This window comes from Coturnix japonica, chromosome 16, assembly GCF_054131305.1.
Source record: "Coturnix japonica strain WE chromosome 16, WE-NBRP24, whole genome shotgun sequence".
NCBI classification, from domain to species: Eukaryota; Metazoa; Chordata; class Aves; order Galliformes; family Phasianidae; genus Coturnix; species Coturnix japonica.
In genome coordinates, this window is record NC_140678.1 from 1,340,327 (window position 1) to 1,360,550 (window position 20,224).

At 53.2% G+C, this 20,224-nt stretch overlaps 2 protein-coding genes across 7 annotated transcripts; one reads left to right on the forward strand and one right to left on the reverse strand.

The window, feature by feature from the left end:
• The first annotated feature begins 372 nt into the window (after positions 1-372).
• JSRP1 (junctional sarcoplasmic reticulum protein 1) lies at positions 373-15,854 on the forward strand. Of its 3 annotated transcripts, XM_085517654.1 has the most exons (8): positions 377-870; positions 11,554-11,634; positions 12,698-12,740; positions 13,197-13,344; positions 13,546-13,698; positions 13,787-13,852; positions 13,948-14,078; positions 14,277-15,854. In XM_085517654.1, the coding sequence occupies exons 4-8, from the start codon at positions 13,263-13,265 to the stop codon at positions 14,979-14,981; spliced, it is 1,137 nt and encodes a 378-aa protein (XP_085373780.1). In that variant the 5' UTR covers positions 377-870; positions 11,554-11,634; positions 12,698-12,740; positions 13,197-13,262; the 3' UTR covers positions 14,982-15,854. The 3 variants fall into 3 exon arrangements, with proteins under 3 accessions (XP_085373782.1, XP_085373780.1, XP_085373781.1); XM_085517656.1 differs by lacking the exon at positions 11,554-11,634 and having other exon boundaries at positions 373-870; XM_085517655.1 differs by lacking the exons at positions 377-870; positions 11,554-11,634 and adding an exon at positions 12,250-12,366.
• AMH (anti-Mullerian hormone) lies at positions 15,598-20,205 on the reverse strand. Of its 4 annotated transcripts, none has more exons than XM_085517592.1 (7): positions 20,068-20,205; positions 19,788-19,940; positions 18,998-19,480; positions 18,369-18,547; positions 17,645-17,768; positions 17,342-17,525; positions 15,598-17,228 (listed from the first exon to the last, which is right to left on the reverse strand). In XM_085517592.1, exons 2-7 carry the CDS (start codon positions 19,906-19,908, stop codon positions 16,322-16,324), a joined length of 1,998 nt encoding a protein of 665 aa, XP_085373718.1. In that variant the 5' UTR covers positions 19,909-19,940; positions 20,068-20,205; the 3' UTR covers positions 15,598-16,321. The 4 variants fall into 4 exon arrangements, with proteins under 4 accessions (XP_085373718.1, XP_015741685.1, XP_085373719.1 ...); XM_015886199.2 differs by adding an exon at positions 19,589-19,686 and having other exon boundaries at positions 19,788-20,185; XM_085517593.1 differs by having other exon boundaries at positions 18,998-19,940.
• Positions 20,206-20,224: the final 19 nt, after the last annotated feature.

The following is a 20,224-nucleotide window of genomic DNA, read 5'->3' on the forward strand; positions in this document are numbered from 1 at the left end:
TTCCAGCATGTTTTTCAGTCTCTTTTTATAAGAGAGATCCTAAATAGTCAGAATCTCCAGTTAATGAGTCTTGATTTCCACTTTCCAGTCTTAGGGTGGAAGAAGAGTTTATGGCAGCATAGGAATAAGTGAAGTCAAGGTCAGTTGTTCTGCTTGTTCTCATTCTTTCTGTCCCAGCAACACACTCATTACTCTTACAGCTTTAAGAGTTATGTAGAGATGCAGCCAAGCACCAGAACGGAACATAATATGACGCAGAGATGTCTATCATGTTCTGTTTTCACAGAAATCAGTGGATGTGATGGCTTCTCCACCCTGTAATTCGGCCTCTTTTTATCCCAGGATAATTTAAACGTTCATCTTGGTCAGCTCTGTGTGGAGACAGAGTACATAAGTTTATAAGGTTGCGAGCGTGAGTTTATCTAAATACTAGATCCTGAACTTTCTAAGTCTTCTAAAGTGGGGCCACTAAACGTATCCATCTCCTCCTTAGTTCTGATTCATTGCCTACAGGTAACTCGCAGTCACCTAGTTCTAAATACTCCCCCACTAGCGATGCTCTTTGGTGTGTTAGAATCTATTCTGATCTTTGTGGGCCATGTAATTAGAACACTTATTTTTCTATCATTTTCCTCCGCTTCCCTGTGAGAATGATGTGATTTGAAGGTCAGCTTTTCTGCAGACCCACTTGTGCTGGAAGAAATCCTGCGTGCCATTGCAAAGTGAAGCTGGGATTCCTCATTGTTCACCAGCACAGGGAAGAACTTGGTGAGATATTAAACAACAAATGTCTGTGCTTCCTATCAAAGAAACTTAGGAACTCTGCATTCTCACTTCATAACAGCCGCTATGAAGAGGATTATAGATTAAGTAAGTAAGATGCTCAAAATGCTTTAAAATCTCATTCTTTGTTTTAGGGATGTAAATTAACATAGTGTTGGTAGTGATAAGTTGTCTTCTCTGGGTTACTGAGATCAGGCTTAGAAGCACTGCAGTTCAGTTTCTACATATATATTATATACTAATGATATGATATGATATGATATATATATTAATATATTATTATTATTATTATTATTATTATTATTATTATTATTATTATTATTATTATTATTATTATTATTATAGTGAGGGTGGGACAGATGGCAGTGAGCAGCAGCCAGGGACACAGCACCTTAACATGGCAGGGAGAGGAGCTGCTCGAGCAGTTTGTCGTTTTGCTCTGTGATTTCACAGTAATTGCTTGATTTTTGGATTGCTTTTATTTGTGTTTTTCCCCTCTGGGTGATGCTGCCAATTATGAGCAAATGGTCATGAGGAATTTAGAGGTAGTTGCACAACAATAAAGTGCAAGACATTGCGACACCCTCCCTTCCACAATCCATTTTCTGTTTCGTTTCCTTTGAGCCAAACGTAGCTCGCAGGGTTTGCCCTCTCCATCCCCACGTTAATGATGAAATTCAGGTTCTTCCAAATTGCAGATCCACAGAGGGGAGTCCTGACACAACAAGCCCAATCAGACCATAAACAACCTGCATTTTGGAGTGGCATTGTGCTATGAGCTCTTTCTTTCTCCTCTGACCCCTTTGGTTGCTGGAGCTTTGCACACTGGATTTCTTTCTGCTTAACTTCCCTTTTTCTCTTGCAGAGCAGTTCTGGCTTTTCTTTCCAGGAAGGGCTGCTTTCACACCCTCCATGTTGCAAGAGCTGGGCAGGATTGCTGCTTATTTTCCATCTCCTCTTGTTGTGCTTGGATCAGTCAGCCTTAGGGATCGGGAAGCGCACGGTGCATGAATGCAGCTCGGCTTTTGTAACTGGTAATTTGGTTTGGAAATGTTATCCAAACAAACAGCAGGGATGAGAGTTAAGACCTGTGCAGAATCTGCTCCGTCAGAAACGAGTTCAGAGTCAGTTCTGCCTGCCTAAACATTTCGCCCAACAGCTCATTAAAATGGAAATATTCAAAGGAGACTTTTTCCCCCCCGATTAGATCGTTCCTTTGATAAGAGCATTAACGAGCATATTTTCCCATAAATAAAATGAACAAGCCTCGAGGGCAGGGAAGGTTGTTTCGCCTGCAATGAGTTATGTGCCACGCTCGTCCTTTTGCTCCTATGGGAATCACTTTGCCCCTTTGCTGCAGCTGGGAACAGCCTGAGAATAGCAGAGTTGGCAACGTGGGCTGTCTTCCATCTGTAGACATCTGATTCTTGCAGCTTTATTTCAGGTATAACCCCAAAAGCTGCTCGGAGCGGTGCCAGCACCCAGCACAGCCCCATAGTGACATCAGTGACACAGTGCTTCTGCCAGCCTGTTTGTTTGAGCTTCACGCAGCCTCGTGCTTTCTATCAGTGAGCTCCTGTGGTTGAACCAATATTGACTCAAGGCTTTGTGTACAGAGCTGGTCAGCCATTCTCCCAGAGCTGCAGCAGCTCAGAGTGATGCTCAGCAGCTCAGGTTGGAGATAAAGAATGAAGAATGCTCCTGAATTTCAGCCTTCTGAGCCCGTTTTCAGGCTTCCAAACCCCAAGTGTGGGGACACACAAATGCAGGTGCCATCGAGCCCTTGGGGTTTGTATGTCTGAAAGTTATGGCAGCTCTATTATATCAACAGGATTCCAGTTTACCTGCATGTTTCCACTGATGGAGCTGCCTTAGGTACACATTAACTTACACTGCCTCCTGCTTGTCATGAATGAGAGCTCCAGAACGCAGCCCTTCCATCCACCAAATTGCATTACCACGCAGTGCTCTGTGTGTGCTGTTGTTCCCATACAACTGAAGTGCTGGGAGATAAAGAGGTGGCATAAGGAAAGCAGGAAGCCTTGACATAACCATTCTAATTAGACCAGTCACCCGATTAGTTTGATTTCCTGCTTAATTTTACCAACTAGAAAACCTAGTGCTCAGAAATGCATGCAAGGAAAGGGAGGAGCTGTGGCTATAGAAAATAAACCGTGTGTGCATGGAGTATCCAGAATGTGGGTTTGGGGTGTTTTAGCTACTGAAGTTGTGGCTTCTGTTTGTCTCAGTCCTCTCTTGGGTCAATTCCTCTGGCTAATTTTGGGCTGGTTGCTGGGAATGTCTCAATATGTTGCATGCAGTTTGCAGTGTGCCCTGCTGTCACGCAGCACTGGGTTTCTTAGTGTGTGCTTTCTTATTCCCTATGGTGTTGCCTTATTCCCTATGGGTGGGGAAACTGAGGCAAGGAGGAAGAACTGTGTGGAGGCAAAGCTTCTCCAGCCTTAAATCCTACAGAAAAAATGCACTATTTGGGGCTTTATTGTTGTTGGTTTTATTTTTCAACAGCCTACTGACCTCAAAGTACCTTTGGAATAAGCAAAATGTTTTCTTGAGCCTAAATTATCTGTCCTTATCTGCCTCAAACCTCATTGATAATCCTCTTTTGTTGCCTTTAAAAATATTCCAGGGAGATTATTCTTTAGCAATGATGGTTATGCGTGGTTCTCTTTTATATTGCACTCAGCTTTTCTTTCAATGGCTTCCTGATGTCTTGCTGCTCGGTATTGTTGGGTGGATGTGCTGCGGTTTTAGGATTTGAACTGAGCTCAGAAATACTCTTCCCTGTGGTAACAGGATGCTTTTTTTTTCCCCCTATGAAATGTTGCAGAGACAGCCATCAAATATCGATTTATTCACAACTGGGTTTTTCTCCCTTCTGAGCTCTCATGGTGATGCACATTGATGTTGCTGCTGCTCATGCTGCAGCTCAGGCTTTGTCCAGCAGCACCAGTGGGGATGCAACAAGGGTGGGTGTTTGCATCACAACCCATTGAACTCTTTGAATTTTAACTACAAAGAAATCCACCCCAAAACCATCAGCTCCAAGTAGCACATCGACCTTATTCAGTCAGTTCAGACCCACTGGAGGACACATAGACTCTTTCCACAGCCCAAATGCTTCTCATAGCAGCTCTGAGACCTTTTATCCATGACCCCCAGGTATAGCAGCTGTGACCCATTTGTTTGGAGGAAGCTGGAAGATTAGGAAAAACCAGCTGGTCTTCATTTTCTTCCCAAATAAGCTGTTGTTGTTGCTCTCTGAGCTCCCTGCTCCTTATGATATTTTGCAAAGTCAACAATCTCAAGGCACACCCCCATCCAAGGGATGGAACCTTTGTCTCTGCTTTGATTTTTTCCCTCTGGGAAGATGCTGAGAGCCCTCAGCATGGCTTGATGGAGGCACTGAGAACTGGGGCTTCCCCATGGTGCAAGGTTCAGCTTCCCAATGGGATGTCACATACAGAGGTGTAGGGCTGGATGTGTCCCACATCATCCTGGGGTCCTGCTCACCTCCTGGAACCATTTCCTTTTGCCTTGTTGATAACTATCAAGGAAGCATCCCAACCACCCTAATGCCTTTGCTGCTACAGATGTAAAGCATCAACCCATGACCACGTTAAGTGCCATCACGTCTTAGACAAAACCCAGCTGTTCATTTGCTGCCTGTTGCGATGGGAGGTGAAAAAGCACACAGAGCAAGGGACCAAAAACCTGCTTCGTGCACCTGGGAGGTTACAAGTGTGATAATGGGGTTTTGATGTTGTGTTGTATGAAAGGGCTGCTGCAGCCTCAGCACTGGCTGCTGTGGTTTCTTTGGGTCTTGGCTTTGATGTTCAGCTGAAAGCTTTCTTCCGTGCTCTGGCAGAGGTCTGCAAACCAGCTCAGGTCTGAGGCACGGCTCTGCAGCGTTGGGGTGGAAGGAGGTTGGCAGAGCCCCATTCTGCACCACAAAAATGTGGCTCGGAGGTCTCCCACCAGTCTGGGCCTGAGCCTGCCTCGCTCCCATGTGCCCATCTTTGATGAGGAACTTAGAAGATATTTTTTAGTGAAAACTGGTTGCTTCGTGCTCAGAGATGCATGGAACTTGCAGCTCCCATGTTTGCTTTGGGCAGCTTTGTGGGTGCAGGGAGCATTGCTGGGTGCAGAGCAGGAGCAAAGCACCAAGAGGGGCTCAGAAGCAATGATGGATGTGTAAGGGCAGGGAGTTTGCCAGCCTCAGCCCTGCTCCTGCTGTTCTGCAGGTCACAGAGATGGATGCAAAGGGCTGTGCTGCTGTTTGGATGGAGCTGCTGGCCACAGCTGTGTGCTCTGTGTAGGCTTGGCACTGCGCAGGGGACACTGGAGGGCTTGAAGGTGATGGCCTCCCTCTTTGCATTGGGGCTTGGGTTTGGGGACAGGGACAATGATAGGAGTGTGTCTCTGGGTCTGAAGGCAGTGGGGATGGGAGACAGGGATCGCAGGCTCATGAAGGTTGGAAAAGGCCTCTCAGATCCCCAACCCCAACACATCCCACTGTGCCCAGTGACCACGTCAATGCCACATTTAGAATGGAGAGGAGAAGGACTGTGGTTCGGGTACCTCGACTCCCCAGCCAAGTACCACTAAGCATCCCCAACATCCACCCACAGCCCCAACCCCAAACCAACACATCTCTTTGACACATCAGAGCCACCCCAACCCCTCTCCCCTCCTGCCCAGCACTGACTCACACATCCCCTACGTGCCGTGCAGAGTCTCCTCGCCATCACCCCGCACCTCGCACCGCAGGGTGCAGCCAGGCTGGGCCGGTCTGTGCATGCACATTGCCTTTGTCTGCTGCTGCGGAGGAGCAGAAAGTGCTGGAGGGAAACCTCCGAACAGCAAAAAACCACGCGGGGCTCCATTGTTCCCTGCATCCATGGAAAATTACTCCTGCTCACTCTTCCTTTTGCTTGAGAGGCTCCAAACCACGCTTGGAGGAGGAGGGGAGTGTGTGTACGTGCAGGGTCAGAGCTGTTCCTTGCTTTTCTTGCCTCTAAATGATTTATTCTGAAAGGCTCTGGGCTTTGTGTCGCTGGGAAAACACGCAGCAAGCAGAAAGTGTTTGGGGAGCGACCATTTAAATGTCACTGGGGGAGGAAGAGGAAGCAAGGAGCCCCCGCACCCCAGCAATGCAACCCCAGTCCCATCTGGCACAAGTTGTCTCTTTGCTGTTCTGTCTCTAAGCAGAAAGCATTTCTGCCCCGCACCGAGACGCCCATTGGCTGCTGTTGCCTTTGGAGGAAGCTGCAGGCGTGCGCAGAGCAGCATCGCTGTGAGCATGAGCATCCAAATCATGCCATGACCCAGTGATGCTTCTGTAACACAGAGCAATGTTGCTGCAAGCTCTTCTCTGCTCAGCCAGGATAAAGGTGGGAGGATGGCTGGGTGTCAGCTGGTGCTTATCTGCAAGCTCTCCTTTAACAGAGGTGTTCCCAGCACCCACAGCTCTTTTTGCACCCAATAGTTTTGGGTAGGGCTTTTTTTCTTTCTTTTTTTTCATATATTTTTACCTTTACAATTGGCTTTCTTCTGCTTCAGAAGTTCTTTCTGCTTGCAGGGAGGTGGGGTGATTTTTAGTGTCACAAGGCAGGTGGGATGAGATGCAGATGGGTTTTGGGGGCTGGGGTGTCATGGGTTCCATGTCAGTCACCCTGTTGCTTTTTCTTCCTAGGACCCACATTCAGATCTGTTGCAAAACCCATAGAGGAGCAAAGGGAAGGAGGGAAGCTGAACCCATCTCCCTGTACAACCAAGGAGCTTCTCCTGCTGACCCCTCTGTTTCTTCACCTTTTTGCCCTCAGATCTTGGGCTGTTGCTGCCTTTTCTGCATTTCCCAGGCCTGGACAGGACAGCAGGGAGCGATATTTAAAGCAGCCGAACCCGCGTAGCTGTGCAGTGACCTCCTCTCCCTTCTTGGCTCTGAATTCCTAACATCCTTCTTTTCTCTGTAAAAGGAGAGCTGCTCTATTTAGGGACCGGGGAAGGTGCCTCCAGCAGCAAGTCTCTGTGCTTTTAGCTCCCCATTCCCTGCCACGCTGACCCATATGGTGTAGGGAGCCCAGGGCTGGAGATGTGCAGACCCCAATTAGTCATTTGGCAAGCACTTGCTTTAGCTCGAGCCTTCCCCACAGGGCCAGCAGCCTCTCCCTTCTTGCTATTGGAAATTACTGCACTCCAAAATCAAGAATCATCAAACTGAGGTCATGGAACCAGTTAGCTGCATGAAGGAGAGAAGTCCCACGGCATTTTTTTTCCCTCATTAGTAACACTGAAGATTGAAAAAGGGCACAGAATGGGGCACAGACATAGGGAGAGCCCCTGGAGAGTGCTGGGGGTACCAGAGTAACCCTATCGCCGTCACTGGAGGCCAATCAGGATTTATGGCCTTGTCACCAGCCATAAATTTGACATCTAGGGTTGGGTCACACGTAATCGAAGCCAAAGAGGGATCTCATGGGTGGATAAAGGGGTGACCTTCATGGCAGGAGGCAGAGGGCAGGGAGCAGGACACAGGCTGAGCCTCCCCATTGGGTTCACTGCTGGTTTCATCTCATTTCATCTCTAAATCACCACAGCTGTTGAATCCCAAGGTGGACGAGGCTACACGACTTCTCCCATTACACCATTTTCTGCCCTGTTTGCATCCCATAAATTAAGTCAGTGAAGAGCTTGGCGTGGGATCTGGAAGTGTTTCACAGCAGGATCGGTCTCTCCCCTCTAATTAAACCTTACGGGTTCCTCATGAATCACACCACATGCAGTACAAAAAGCCTCCATGGGGTGATTTATGGGAAATATGTTTTGATGTGCAGTCTTAGACCCCTGTCCTCACCCCATGCACCCTCTTTCTTTGCATCTATGTCTTATCTGACACAGGATGACCAGCACTGCCATAAGCCCTGTGCTGACATCTGCACATGGACACATGAAGATGATGGGGGTCAGGATGAGAAACCTCTGCTCTGTTCTTCCCACTTTGTCATCCCTATTCATGGGATGCCTTTCCATTCAGCACCTGGGATTTTAACCTTTATTCTTGGAAGCTTGTTCACTTCTTGGAGCTGCACGGAGCAGTTATTCATCCTTTTTTCCTCCCCTCGTGATATGGAAAGAAATTCCCACGCAGCAACACACTGCCCTGCAGCCTGAGCTGGGCTCTGCCCCACACCACAACCTGCCCCATCTTGTCCTTAACTCCCAACCTGGCTGCACTGCTCATCCACCTGCACGATGCTGTGCTGCCTTTGATTCCTCCCCAATGAGATCATCCACCTCTCAGCACAAAACACACTGAGTGGTGCAGTCCTGGCACGGGCTGTTTCATTGGACTCTTTCATTCTCTTGCTTATTTCCTACTGGGACATCACAACTTCTTGTCCTGGTAAATGGAAAACAGCCCAGTGGTGGCAATGATGCAGTTTAGGAGCATTTGGGGATGGATGCTGCATCCAAGTATTGATCAATCACTGTGCATGTGCAAAGGCAGAATGGACCAGCAACCCTCACCATTTCAAGTGGCCAATTTGGGGCCTGACTCGGAGCTGGAGGAGGAAATTCCTTCAGGATGTTGTTTGTATTTCCCTCAAACAGGGAAAAAAGAAAAAGAAAAGGCACAGCAAGAAGCCTCAGCTGGGTCTGCTTTCCCACCACACATATGGGGCTTGGAGGAGGGACAAAAGGGATGGAATCCTGGAGCTGTGGTGTGGATGTGTATCCATTCAGGGATCCTTTGTGCTCCTGAGGCACCACTCGAGGGCAGCCATGCTTCATACACAGCAGCAATGTGTCTCCATCCTGGAACCCTGTTATTGGGATGGGCTCTGTGCATCCATCTCCTGCTGTGGGGAACCTCAAGGTTCTGCCCTGGCCAAAACTTTGCTCCTGGATGCTGTGCTGTGGGTTTTCTTCCTGAGATGGAGCCCAACTTAAGCCCTCAGTAGCTGCATGTGGGATGGTTGAGGTGGACTGGTTCTTCTGGGGTGAAAGGAGGAGGGTTTGTGGTCAGTGCAAACCCTGCTAGTCATGTTGCTGTGCTATACTGGGGAGAAAACAGTATAAAAGCCACTACAGCACTTCAACCTCAGCTGGAGAATCATCCAGGTCCCTTCAGAGACAGGCAGCCACGTAGGATGGAGCCTGTGCTTCCATGACCTTTAGGGCCCCTTCCAACCCAACCCAACCCAACCATTATGTGGTTCTATGATTTATAAGGCCCCTTCCAACCAGGTGTGTGGTGGGACCTGTCCTTGTCCTTGTCCCCAGGCAGCACCTTTGAGGACGGTTCGTTTGGGATGTCATGTCCCAACACAGTTGCTTGCTCACGCTCTATTCAGAGCTGCTGATGGCTGTAAGTCTTCAAAGAGAATAACGATTAGCCCCAAGCAGCGCTGAGCTGTGAGAAGATGTATAATGGGACAATTATCAAACGAAGCTGAGGCTAAAAGTGGCATTTAATGGGATCTGGCACCTCCTGTTCCAGCTGACCTGAATGCTGCTTCTTCTGCCAGGCAAACGGAGCGAAAACCTTTAGGATTCATAAGTCAGTGTATTTAGGTCACACGTGGATTAGGGTGTGATCAGACAGTGCGGAGCTGCTCTGGATCATATGGGATCACTGAGGGCAAAGAGACCCATTTGGTACCAGCTGTGGGCATCAGCTCATGCTAAGGATGCTCCATTTCTCACCGGATCTCTCCGTGTCGGGAAGCATTACCCAATCCCACAGTAACACCTGGTGGCACAAAGCCACAGGAACATCTCGCTTCCAAAACGCTGCGGGCTTCCAATTAATGGCACCGAGACAAGGAGATTGCTTGCCTTGATTCATCTCAAATCATCGGTGATGAGAGATGTGTGATTTGACGGGAGAGGCACAGCTGGCAGACAGAAAACGTCTCTTTGCTTCCTGTAACTTCTCAAGCACTCCCTAATGAAGATGATGCCCATTTGTTTGCATCACCCCATGGCTGTGCAAGGGGATGAAGTGGGGGCGATGCTGGCTGCGCTCACAAAGCACACAGTCCTTCAGTTCTGAACACAGACTACATCAACTTTCCTTAAACCCAAGTCTGACAACAACTGGGAGCCAACCTCATGTCTTGGCAGCTGTCTTTTAAGCATAAGTTATTAAAGATGGGGAGAAAGGAGACTACATCCCACTGGGAAGATGAGAGAGTGTTGCTATAGAAGCATAGGGATGCTGCAGGGCACAGCTGGGAGCTGGCTCTTGGGTGCCAACCAAAACCCCTTTTCTGAGCCTCAGGGCAAGGGAAGAGCTGGGATTTGGTGGGGGAAGTCAAGGGATTAGGAAAGATTTTGCCTCTGGGTTTCCCCTTCCTCCATCTGCCTGAGTTAGAACTGAACACATGGGGATGAAATGCCTCTTCCTGCTGCAGGAAACGTGCTGAGAAGGCCCTGAATGTACAGGGGAGTCCCTGTCCCACACCAGGATGAGTGGGGAGAAGTTTTGCTTGGGCTCTGCATGTGTGTCCTGGGAGGATAAGCTCGACATCAGGAGACACAAGCAAGCTGACAGCCCTGCAAGCCCCACATGAAACACAGCTGGGAGCAGAATGGGTTGTTATTCAGCCTGCTGCTGATGTTCTGCTTTCACCATGCCCCTATAAAGCAAGCCTGCCTCGCCAGCTAACTGCCTGACCCTACCAGAGTGGGAATAAAACAGAAATATACCCTTGGCACTCTCCTGCAGCCCTGGCGTGTTGGGGAGGGCTTTGTTTACGGCACAGCTCTCATCCATCTGGGCTCGGCTTCGGCAGAAGGTTATTTATACTGCAGTAGGGTTCACTGCGTGCTCAGCCCTGCCTCTGCCAGAGCTGGGAAATCCCTGCCCTGGAAAGCAGACGGCTGCTCCTGTCTGCTGTGTGGTCCTAAAGCAGGACCGTGGGCTGATGCCCTGTAGCCAAGAGTGCTCCCAGCATGGAGAAGGAGGATGCTAGTTATCCTGTTTGGGGTATATAGGAGCTTCCCAAGCAGAGGATGAGGAGGGTGAGCTTTCATGGTGGGCACCACGCATGTTTCCTCCATGTCCCAGTGTGCGTAAAACCCTGGGAGCCCTCCAAGCTTGGGCAGGGGCCAACCCATAGCATCCATCATCACGGCGTCAGAAAAACAGAGCTGCGTCAAGCTGAAGTGATGTTAGGGGGAAAAAATGCTCTGGAAAGTTGTTTTTAATGCTGGTAATAGGAAACAGACAGCATGGATTCAATCTGGCTGCAGAGCCCCAGAGCTCTGTTTGGGATCGGCTCCTGCTGTCTGCGGCTCCAGAGGTGTCGGTGCCTGGTTTGTTCCTCCTGTGGGTCCTGCAATGGATGAAATATCAAACCTGTGCTGAAGGCAAATGTCAGTGCTGCAAAACGACCTGCTGCAGCTTCAGCTTCTCAACCCTGCTGCCTGGACAGCAGCATCCAAAGAGGTGTCCCCAAGGCAGGACACCATCACCAGCCACATGGTGCCACCTCAATGGGGACACACAGGGGGGGTGGGCTCCTACCTGAGGCTGTCCCCACCAGCAGAGCTGCTTTTCCTTCCCAGCTGCCCAAAAAGAGGATCCCCCATCCCCTTGCAGCCCCACCATTGGGATGCTCACAGGGAGCAGAGCCACAGCCGCAGGTTTGGGGTCAGCCCTGTGCCACGCTGCCTTTTCTGGGGGGGGGGGCAGCTCTGGGCGCTGCAGCCCCCGGTGATTGGGTGCTATTTTGCTCGGTGCAGGAGCAGCTGTTGCTGTACATTACTGCACACTGCCTGTACCGGACCGCAGGCTGGAAGAGAGGCGGCTGTGCTCAGCCCAAGGTATGGCTTTGTGTTGATTTTCTCCTTTTTTATTGAATCAAGGGGGGGAAGCAGCACAACACATGGTCAGGGGGAGGTGGTGCCATGCTGGCCATGGGCACAATGAAGGCGATGGGACCCAACCTGACGTGACCATGTGAGTGTGCTAAGGGACGGCAGGGCAGGCAAGGGGCTATTTTTGGCCATTTCTTTGACATGAGTTAGCAAGCTCAGGCTCTCACAACTTGGGCTTGCTCAGGAAAAGTCCAAGCAACAGCAAAACGGGTCCAGATTTCATCTGTGGCTGTAACTTCGTGCATTGAAAAGGCTCGGAGTGCAGAGCACATGGGAGAGAATGAGGATTCATGCATGAGGTCGCCAGTGCAAGATGAGGGCTGGAAATGGGCTCTATGGTGGCAGCCCTGGCATTGGGGGTCATGGATACCATGAGGCCATCCTTGCCATGCTGTGTTGGGCAGTGGCTGTGTGCCTGGGGCATTGGCTTTGGAGATGATCCATTATGAACCCTGGGGACCATATTTACCACCTCCACGCTCCCATCTCCTCACCATGGAGAAGTCTTCACAAACATGGGGAGAGACCCCAAAAACCCAGCCCTGCTCAATAGATGCTCTGCTTCTCAGGGGAGCACAGGCCAGCTTGCCTTGATTGAACTGAAACAAAACCCGCAGTCTTGTTTTGATTCCATGTTGAAAGCCAAGATCTTTCGTGCCATTGTTTCTCAGCCACAAGGTTTGCTCTTTGTTATTTGTGTTGCTTCCAATGTCATGTTTTAGATTCCAGCCTGGGAATTGGTGCTTTTTTTTTCTCAGCGTTCATTGTTCCGCTGGGGAAAAATAAACTAAATCTGGTTCAGATGGGGCAGAAATTCCTCCTGCCAGTGATGGATGGGATGTGCAGATCCCAGAAGCCCACAGCCTTGGGGTGATGCCTTTGGGGTGGTGTTGTGTCCACCAGGCTGCTTGTTCCTATGTGTATGATGGCAGAGAGGTCACTGTCCCCTTTGTCTTGCCCAGGAAGGTGAGCATCCTACTGAGTGCTACACTCTGCTTGTGTCCTGCAGGTGCCGATGAGCTGGGGAGCATCATTGGGAAGAGCCATAGATCGTAAGTGTGCTGGTGCCTTTGGGGCCATCATTGGGGCAGGGAGGTGGTGACTCAGTTCCCATTTGAACCAGCTGTGATGAAGGCTGGGCAGTTCAATGGTTAAACTGGGTGCAGGGTAGGATTGGGACCCCGACACCTGTGGTCCCACCTCATATCCACCCCAGGAAGCACAGCCCTCATGGCCCAGCTGTTGCTGTCACTGAGCCATGCCAGTGGCACTTCTCACTTGTGGCACCAATCCAGCACAGTGACGCAGGACAGCAGGCAGCCAGCACCGAACCCGGACCCCAGGCACTGTCCCCATCCAGTGGATCCCACAGGGGTTAGGATTGCTCAGACACAGCCCAATGCTCTGCAGCACGGAGCCAGCTAGTGGTGAAATCCATCTTAGCAGATAATCAGATCCCATCCCACCTGGCCATGCACATGCACCTATGTTCGCTTCTCATTGCACAGGGCCTAAAGGAGGTGGGGACCCCATACGGTGTCCCTGAGCAGCAGTTGGACATCCCTGAGCTGAGCATGCCTGAGCCAGCACAGCACAGCACGGAGAAGAAGCGTACAGAGAAGGTGGGAGCGAAGGGCAGCACCGTGGTGCCTGCAGGTAGGAGTGCATGAAACATCCTCATCAACCCCAAACCACCTCACTGTCCCACATCCGCAGCCAGCCCAGTGGATGGAGTAGGGATGGAACCCCTCATTTCTGCAATACAAACCCCATGGTGCTCGGTGCAGCCCTTGTGGGGGTGCTCAAGGGGTGGCAGGGGCTACCTCTAAGTAATTCTGTGTCCCTTTGGGTTCCCAGTCCCCAAGAGCCTCCCCGTGAAGGCAAAGGTGGAGTCCCACAGCCTGGACCCCGCGGAGGAGCCGCTCATCTGGGAGGGGCTCACCCTCAACAAGTGCATCCTGGTGGCCTCCATCGTTGCTTTGCTCAGCGTCAGCTTCCAGGTGCTCCAAGGTGAGTGCTGTCCCTGTGCTGCCACGATGGCTGCACCCCAACATTGCCACCTCCACCCTCTTGCCCTCTGTCCCTTCCTCTCTTCCAGCTCCGCCATGCCCCAGGGACGGTGTCAGCAGTGGCAAGCAAGAGCCGCCAGCAGCTCCCATCCACGGTGCGTTGGGAGCTGGGTGGGTTCCACAAGGGGCTGCTGGAGTTTTAGGGTTATGGGTAGGAGTTGGGTTGTGGCTCATTGCTCTCCATCCCCAGAGGTCATCGTCCCCAAGGAGGAGGTCCGGGAGGTGGTGGCTCCTCAGCCTATCCCACCTGAGAGCAGCACGGTGGAGGATGATGATGGCGATGATGATGGCGATGATGATGACGAAGCAGACAGCAACCTGGTATGGGGCTGAGGGTGGGGGCACAGCATCCTCTGGTGTGGAGGAGATCGTGGGCCCTGGAGATGTTTAATAACTGTGGAGTTGTGGCACTTGGGGTCACGGTCATGGGCATGGTGGGGGTGGGAGAGGTCCTTTCCAACTGGTCCTCCATGGGAGGGATGGAGAGGGCACAAGGTGTGTGACACCGCTGTCCCCCAGGCTGAGCCCTGGATCTTCAAGAAGTGGTTTGGCCGCTCGGAGCCAGGACACAAGGAGGAAGAGGCTGGAGAAGAGGAGGAAGAGCCCGCTGAGAAACCTGAGGAACCAACAGCCAAAGTGGAGCTGAGGAAGGGCCAGGAGAAACCAGAGAAGAAAGAGGAGAAGGCAAAAGGTCCGGAGAAGGAGGAGAAAACTCGAGGCCCAGAGAAAAAAGAGGAGAGAAAGGAGGAGAAGGAGGAGGAGAAGGAAGAGAAGAAAGAGAAGAAGGAGGAGAAGAAGGAAGAGAAGAAAGAAGAGAAGAAGGAAGAGGAGGAGGAGGAGGAGGAGGAGGAGGAAGAGAAGGAGAGACCCCGTGGCCCAAAGAAGGAGGAGAGGCCCAAGGAGGGTCGCGCAGCCCCAGCAGAGAAGAGCAGTCGTCGGGAGCCACGTCCCAAGGACAGGACCCGCGAGGAGAGACCCCCCAGAGCCCCCCGGGCACACAGGGATCCCGAGCAGCAGCACAAGAAGAGACGCCGTGAGGGGAAGGAGAGCCGGTGGGACAGGGATGAGCACCGCAGGGATGGTGGCAAGGGCAGCAAGGGCAGAGCTGAGCGCCAGGAGGGCGGCCGGAGGAACTGGGGGCTGCCACGGGGCGAGCAGCGGGGACGGAGGGCTGGGGAGACAACAGGGAGGGACAGGGCACGAGAGGGACGGCGGCGTGACTGAAGGATGTGATGGATTGATGGGCCCAGCCCCACATACACAGCCACCATCTCTCTGCTGGACCCCTCTGCTGCCACCATGCCTACAGCCTTTGCCCCCGTGCCCAGAGAGTGGCTGCGAGCAAAGTGGGGACATTGGGGTCCTGCTGTACCCATGGGACGTTGGGACTTGCTGTGCCAATGGGGACACTGAGGTCCTGCTCTGCTGATGGGGACAATGGGATCTGCTGTGCCCATGGGGACATAGGGGCACTGCTGTGCTGATGGGGACACTGGGATCTTGCTGTGCCCGTGGGGACATTGGAGTCCTGCTCTGTTGATGGGGTTCATCTGCACCCATGAGAGACCAAGTACTGCTTTGCCATCAAGGATGTTGGGATCCTGCTGTGCCTATATGGACACTGGCCACCCATTCCAGCATGAGCCTCTGTGGGGACTCTCGGACTCCCCAGGATGAAGGCAGCCCATAGGGAGCATAGAAATGAGCTCTACTCCCCACCCCGGGCTTGGTGCCACCCTCCATCCCCAGCTGCAGCAGCAGCTCTTTGTCTCCCATGCTGACATCCAAGGAGCAAGGATTCACTCCCAGCAAACAGAGGGGTCTGCAGCCCTGGTAGCTCTTGAATTCAGTGAATGGTTTTATTGAAAAACAAATCAAAGAGGGAAGTGTGTTGTGGATGAATGAAGCCAAGCTGTCCTCAGAGCACGGACACACAGCCCCAATGCAGGAGGCCCAAAGCTTTGAAACCAGAGCTCAGGTCCTGCAACTGCAGGGGACCGGGACTGCAGCAGGTTTGAGTATTCATTCACTAAACCAATAGTGGTTAAAACAAACTGATGTTCATTTTTAAGAAGGTATTAAATGTCTTAATATATATATATATATATATATGTACCATGTTTCTGGATACCTTTGTGTGTTGTGAAAAGAAGAATGCAGAGCACAGAGGGATGGGGTGGGGGGCTGCGCTCCTGTCCCACCACAGGGGCTCAGCAGGGTGGTGGGGTCCCATAGAGCTCAGCTGGGAGCTGGCACAGAGGAGCTGGGCTCTGCGTGCTGATGTCATTAACACTATTAACATTAGGACATGTAATGGGATCTGCTGTGCTCTGGGGAGTGGTGACAGCATGGAGCAGCACCCAGCAGCAGGCCCAGCACTGCAGCCATTGCCACAGCCAAGCATGTAGATGGGCAGAGTGAGCTGTGGGTTTTGCTGTAGAGCAGCCCCACAGAATATAAACAGAACCAGAGCAAGGCGAGGAGGCAAACCAGAGGAAAAAGCACTTAGAGGGATGCTCCCATCTCAGCCAGGAGCACCACAAAGGGGCTGCAGGTGGGAACCTCTACCGACAGCCGCATTCCTCCGCCACCATGTTGGGGAACTTGCGCACCTCCAGCCCCTCCGCCGACACGCTGATGATGAGCTGGTCCGAGTAACGGATGGGCACGCAGCATGGAGCGCGCTGCAGCGGCGAGCCCCGCTCCTGCATGCCCAGCAGCAGCACGGTGTGCGAGTGGTAACCGGGCACGCGGGTGGACAGGGGCAACTTGCAGGGCCCCTCGCAGTTGTTGGCTGCGTAGACGGTGGGCATGACGATGAAGTTGCGGTCGCGCAGGTCGATGGTCAGCTCCTGCAGCCTGCAGTGCGCCTGGTGCCGAGCGCTGCGGTTCTGACGCAGGACTTTCCTCCTCTCCTGCCAGCGCGCCCGCACTGTTTGCAGCGCCTTTAGAAGCAGCAATGCATGCAGCTTCCCTGAGCCTGGGGGCTGCCCGCCCACAGCCGGCCCCGGTGGGTGGTAGCAGAAGCTGAGGAGGTGCTGGAAGAGCCCCGTGTTGGCTTGGAACTCCGGGATGTCCCTCAGCTCATGGATCACCGCCTGCAGTTTGCCCATCAGCAGCTGCAGCACCGTCCCCTCCGGCTGCCAGTCTCCAAAATGCTGCTCCAGCCCCACGTTGCCCTCCTGGGGGAAAAGCAGCACCGAGGGCTCCTCCGACTGCACCAGGCGCTCCAGGGCAGCCGTCTCTGACAGGTTGAGCAGTTGATGTGGGAGAGTCTCCATCATCTGGAAGTCCAACCAGTGCTGGGAGCTGGGCTGGGTGGGCGGCTCGCTGCGGGGGCTCAGCACCCGGCGGATGAAGAGGGTCAGCACACCCAGGAACTGCCCGCTGTCCCCCAGTGTTGGGGATGTGGTGTTGGATGGGCTGGCAGTGGTGTGGGGTGGCAGCTCTGCGGTGCCAGGATAGGGTGGGCTGTGGGGAGAAGACAGTGGGGTCAGAGTGGTGCTCTGGATTGGGACAAAGCACTCCCAGACCACCCTGGGACCACAGTGCCCTTTTCCCCCCATGGTTTTCCATGCACAGACCTGAGCTGCGGGTAGGGAGCCACATCCACCACTCCACTGGCAGAGAGATAGGAGGAAGGGCCTGCAGTATCATCCCCAGGTGGTGACCCAGCCAGCAGGAGCAGCACCGGAGTCATCCTGGTGAAACACTTCTCATCCGAGCCAAAGAGGAGCTTCTGGGTCTCCATGAGGGACAGAGGGGCACCTGGAGATGGGGACACAATGGGGACAGTGCTGTAGGGCCCCCTCAGTCCTTCATCACTGCCAGATCCCCAGTGCTCAGCCATCAGCACCAGTGTCCCCATGGGCTGTCCCCATCCCTACCTCCATCCCCATGGTGTCTGATGGTCAGGGACACCTGGAAGCTCAGCTCCTTGCTGCTGCTGGTCACGGAAGCCACCGAGGCTCTGAGGAGCAGGTACTGGGTGTCCCTAGTGAAGCAAAGGCTCTGTGGGGAGCAAAAGACACAAGAGCCTCTGAGAGCCTATGGGAAGCATCACAGGGGTCAGCAAGACCCCTCTACAGTCCAGTCCCTGTTTCCCAGGCACCCAGGGACTGATCCAGCCCAAGGTATGGAGTAAGGAGGCCCTGGAACTGGTCAGGTTAGGAAGAACTGGGAGGCAAAAGAGTAGGGTACAAGAGCAGCTGGGCACTGCAATCTGGGCTGTGCACCCCCAGGGCATGGGATGAACACCTCCAGTTCGGGCTGAGCACCCCTTGGTGTTGTCCTTTTGTCCCTGGCAGCAGCTTGGGGACAGGGTAACAGCACCATCTTCAGGCATTGCTCCACCCAGACTGCCCCAGTGGGAGGGATGGTGGGAGGGTGTGGGAAAAGTGCTGCGGTGGGGTGGGGAAGAGGAAGGGAGAGAATGGGATACAGAGACATCTGGGAGGGGATGGGATGGGAAAACCTCAGGAAGGAAATAGGGAAGATGCTGGAAAGGAATAGGATGGGATGAGTGCTGTGATGGGGAGGGGATGGGATGCTGCAGGGCAAGCAGAGCCAATGCCCCCCCCACTAGCCCCCTGCCCCCCCAGGGTCACCCACCTGCTCCTGTGTCAGCCCCATGCCCTCCACCAGCAGCTCCTGGCGGCCCTCAGCCCCTCGCCCCGTGGGGCTGCCCGGGTAGAAGAGCAGCAGAGCGACGTGCAGCTCTCCCAGCACCCGCCCAACCTCCGCCTGGAACGGCAGCCTGAACCAGAGCCGGGCCTTTGCTTCCCACTTCACTGCAAAGAGAGCACAGGGCGGGTGATGCACGCAGCCATAACACAGTGCAGAGGGAGAGGAAGGGGCTCCGGGGCCCCTTCACAGCACTCAGAGCAGTGGCAAAGCATGGGTGATGGAGGGCAGCATGGCCCGTTTGGTGGGGACCTTCTGAGGACCATTGCTGGTTCTCAGACATAACAGACCCAAACTTCAACGATTGGGACAGAAAGGGGAACATGCTGCTGCTCCAGAACCAAACCGAGCAGTGCAGAACCCACTGATGCCCATTGCACACAGGCTCTCACTGCTATGAAAGCTTCTGACACACACGTACACACAAGGAGAGGTTCCGTTGCACGGATTTACCTTAAAGCAAACCCAACCTGCAAATCCAACTCTTCACCCACACCTCCATCTCAGGCCCATCGATTGCATTGGCCTCCCCGACACCACAACCCTCCAGCTCCTACCTTCCTCCAGGTGCAGGACGAGGAAGCGCTGCAGCCTCATGCCGGGCCCCACCAGGTGCTCCTGGAGCTGCTGCAGTGGTCGGAGAACAGACTGTGCATCCTCACCTGGGCACAGCCCAAAGGTCTCAGGGCTGCGGTGCTCCCAGCCGGCGTGCAGCACCTTGATGAAGGCGCTCTCATAGCGGGTGAGGACCCCCACCACCTCCAGGTGGGATGGGGGCACCTTGTTGCGCTCCATCTTCAGGCGGCACACGGGGCCCTCCAGCCCCCCCAGGGGCCAGGGCTGCAAGCTGGAGCCGTCAGCCTGTGTGCAGCTTGCTGCAAGCTCAGGGAGGAGGTGAGAAGCTACGGTCATCTTCAGCCTCACTGCCGAGCCAGGTCGCTCTCTGCTCTCATTTTCCCTCCTTGCTCCAAGTCCCATCTCCTCTGAGAAGCTCTGCCCCAGCACAGCCTCTGCTCCAGGGGTTCCCTTTCTCGGCAGAGCTGCAGAGCGGAGCAGCAGCACCAGATATGGCAGCAGCACCCCGAGAACTGCCTTCATCCTCCCTGTTCCAACGCACTCAGAGCCGCCAGCCGAGCTGCCCGACGTACCTCTGTGTGAGGGAGGACTGTGTCTCCCTTTTAAAAGCGGTGGCCTTGAGTGGCCAACACACAACACACCTCCCCTGCGAAACACGGCCGCTGTCCCGCTGCAAAGGAGGGAGGGGTGGGTCGGAGGAACCCTCCTGTTCTATTTTTGGGTTTGCATCCAGTAATTTAAAAACGAAGAAAAGAAGAAAAAAAAACAAACCCAAACTGTGAAGCTGTTTCCTTTGGGTTGTTGTAGGGATGCACGTCCTTGAGTTGTTTTGAGAGAAGGGTGGAAGTCGGGGCCGGAGGTTTCGCAGGGATTGGCAACACAACATCCCCATCAGCAGCGACAGGAGGAGCGGGCTGTGCACACCTGCGGGAGGGGGTGAAGATAACAGGAGAGACAAAGGAAATGCCCCAAGCTCCCTCTGCTGGGTGCCTCCCCCCCCCAGGGCATAGAGAATGCATGTGTCTCCAGCCACGTGCAGGTGCCAATGTACCTGTACAAGCTCCCAGTGCATGGGCTCAGCCTCCTCTGTGTTCCCAGGACCTGTGCAGGATGGAGCTCAGGATACGGCCCCAGCACAGACCCAAAGAGCTCACAAACAGGAGGCTCAGCTGAATTGTTTCAGGCCCGTGATGGGCATCAACAGCTCA

Excerpts from the sequence above, each read along its gene's own strand:
- JSRP1 (XM_085517656.1), top strand. The coding sequence starts at position 13,263 with ATGCCTGAGCCAGCACAGCACAGCACGGAGAAGAAGCGTACAGAGAAG. Across the intron at positions 13,345-13,545 it reads CAGCACCGTGGTGCCTGCAG|TCCCCAAGAGCCTCCCCGTG; the intron begins GTAGGAGTGCAT and ends TTGGGTTCCCAG. Across the intron at positions 14,079-14,276 it reads ACGAAGCAGACAGCAACCTG|GCTGAGCCCTGGATCTTCAA; the intron begins GTATGGGGCTGA and ends GCTGTCCCCCAG.
- AMH (XM_085517591.1), bottom strand. The coding sequence starts at position 20,035 with ATGCATTCTCTATGCCCTGGGGGGGGGAGGCACCCAGCAGAGGGAGCT. Across the intron at positions 19,687-19,787 it reads GAAACAGCTTCACAGTTTGG|CGGGACAGCGGCCGTGTTTC; the intron begins GTTTGTTTTTTT and ends CCTCCTTTGCAG. Across the intron at positions 17,769-18,368 it reads TGGGGCTGACACAGGAGCAG|AGCCTTTGCTTCACTAGGGA; the intron begins GTGGGTGACCCT and ends TGCTCCCCACAG.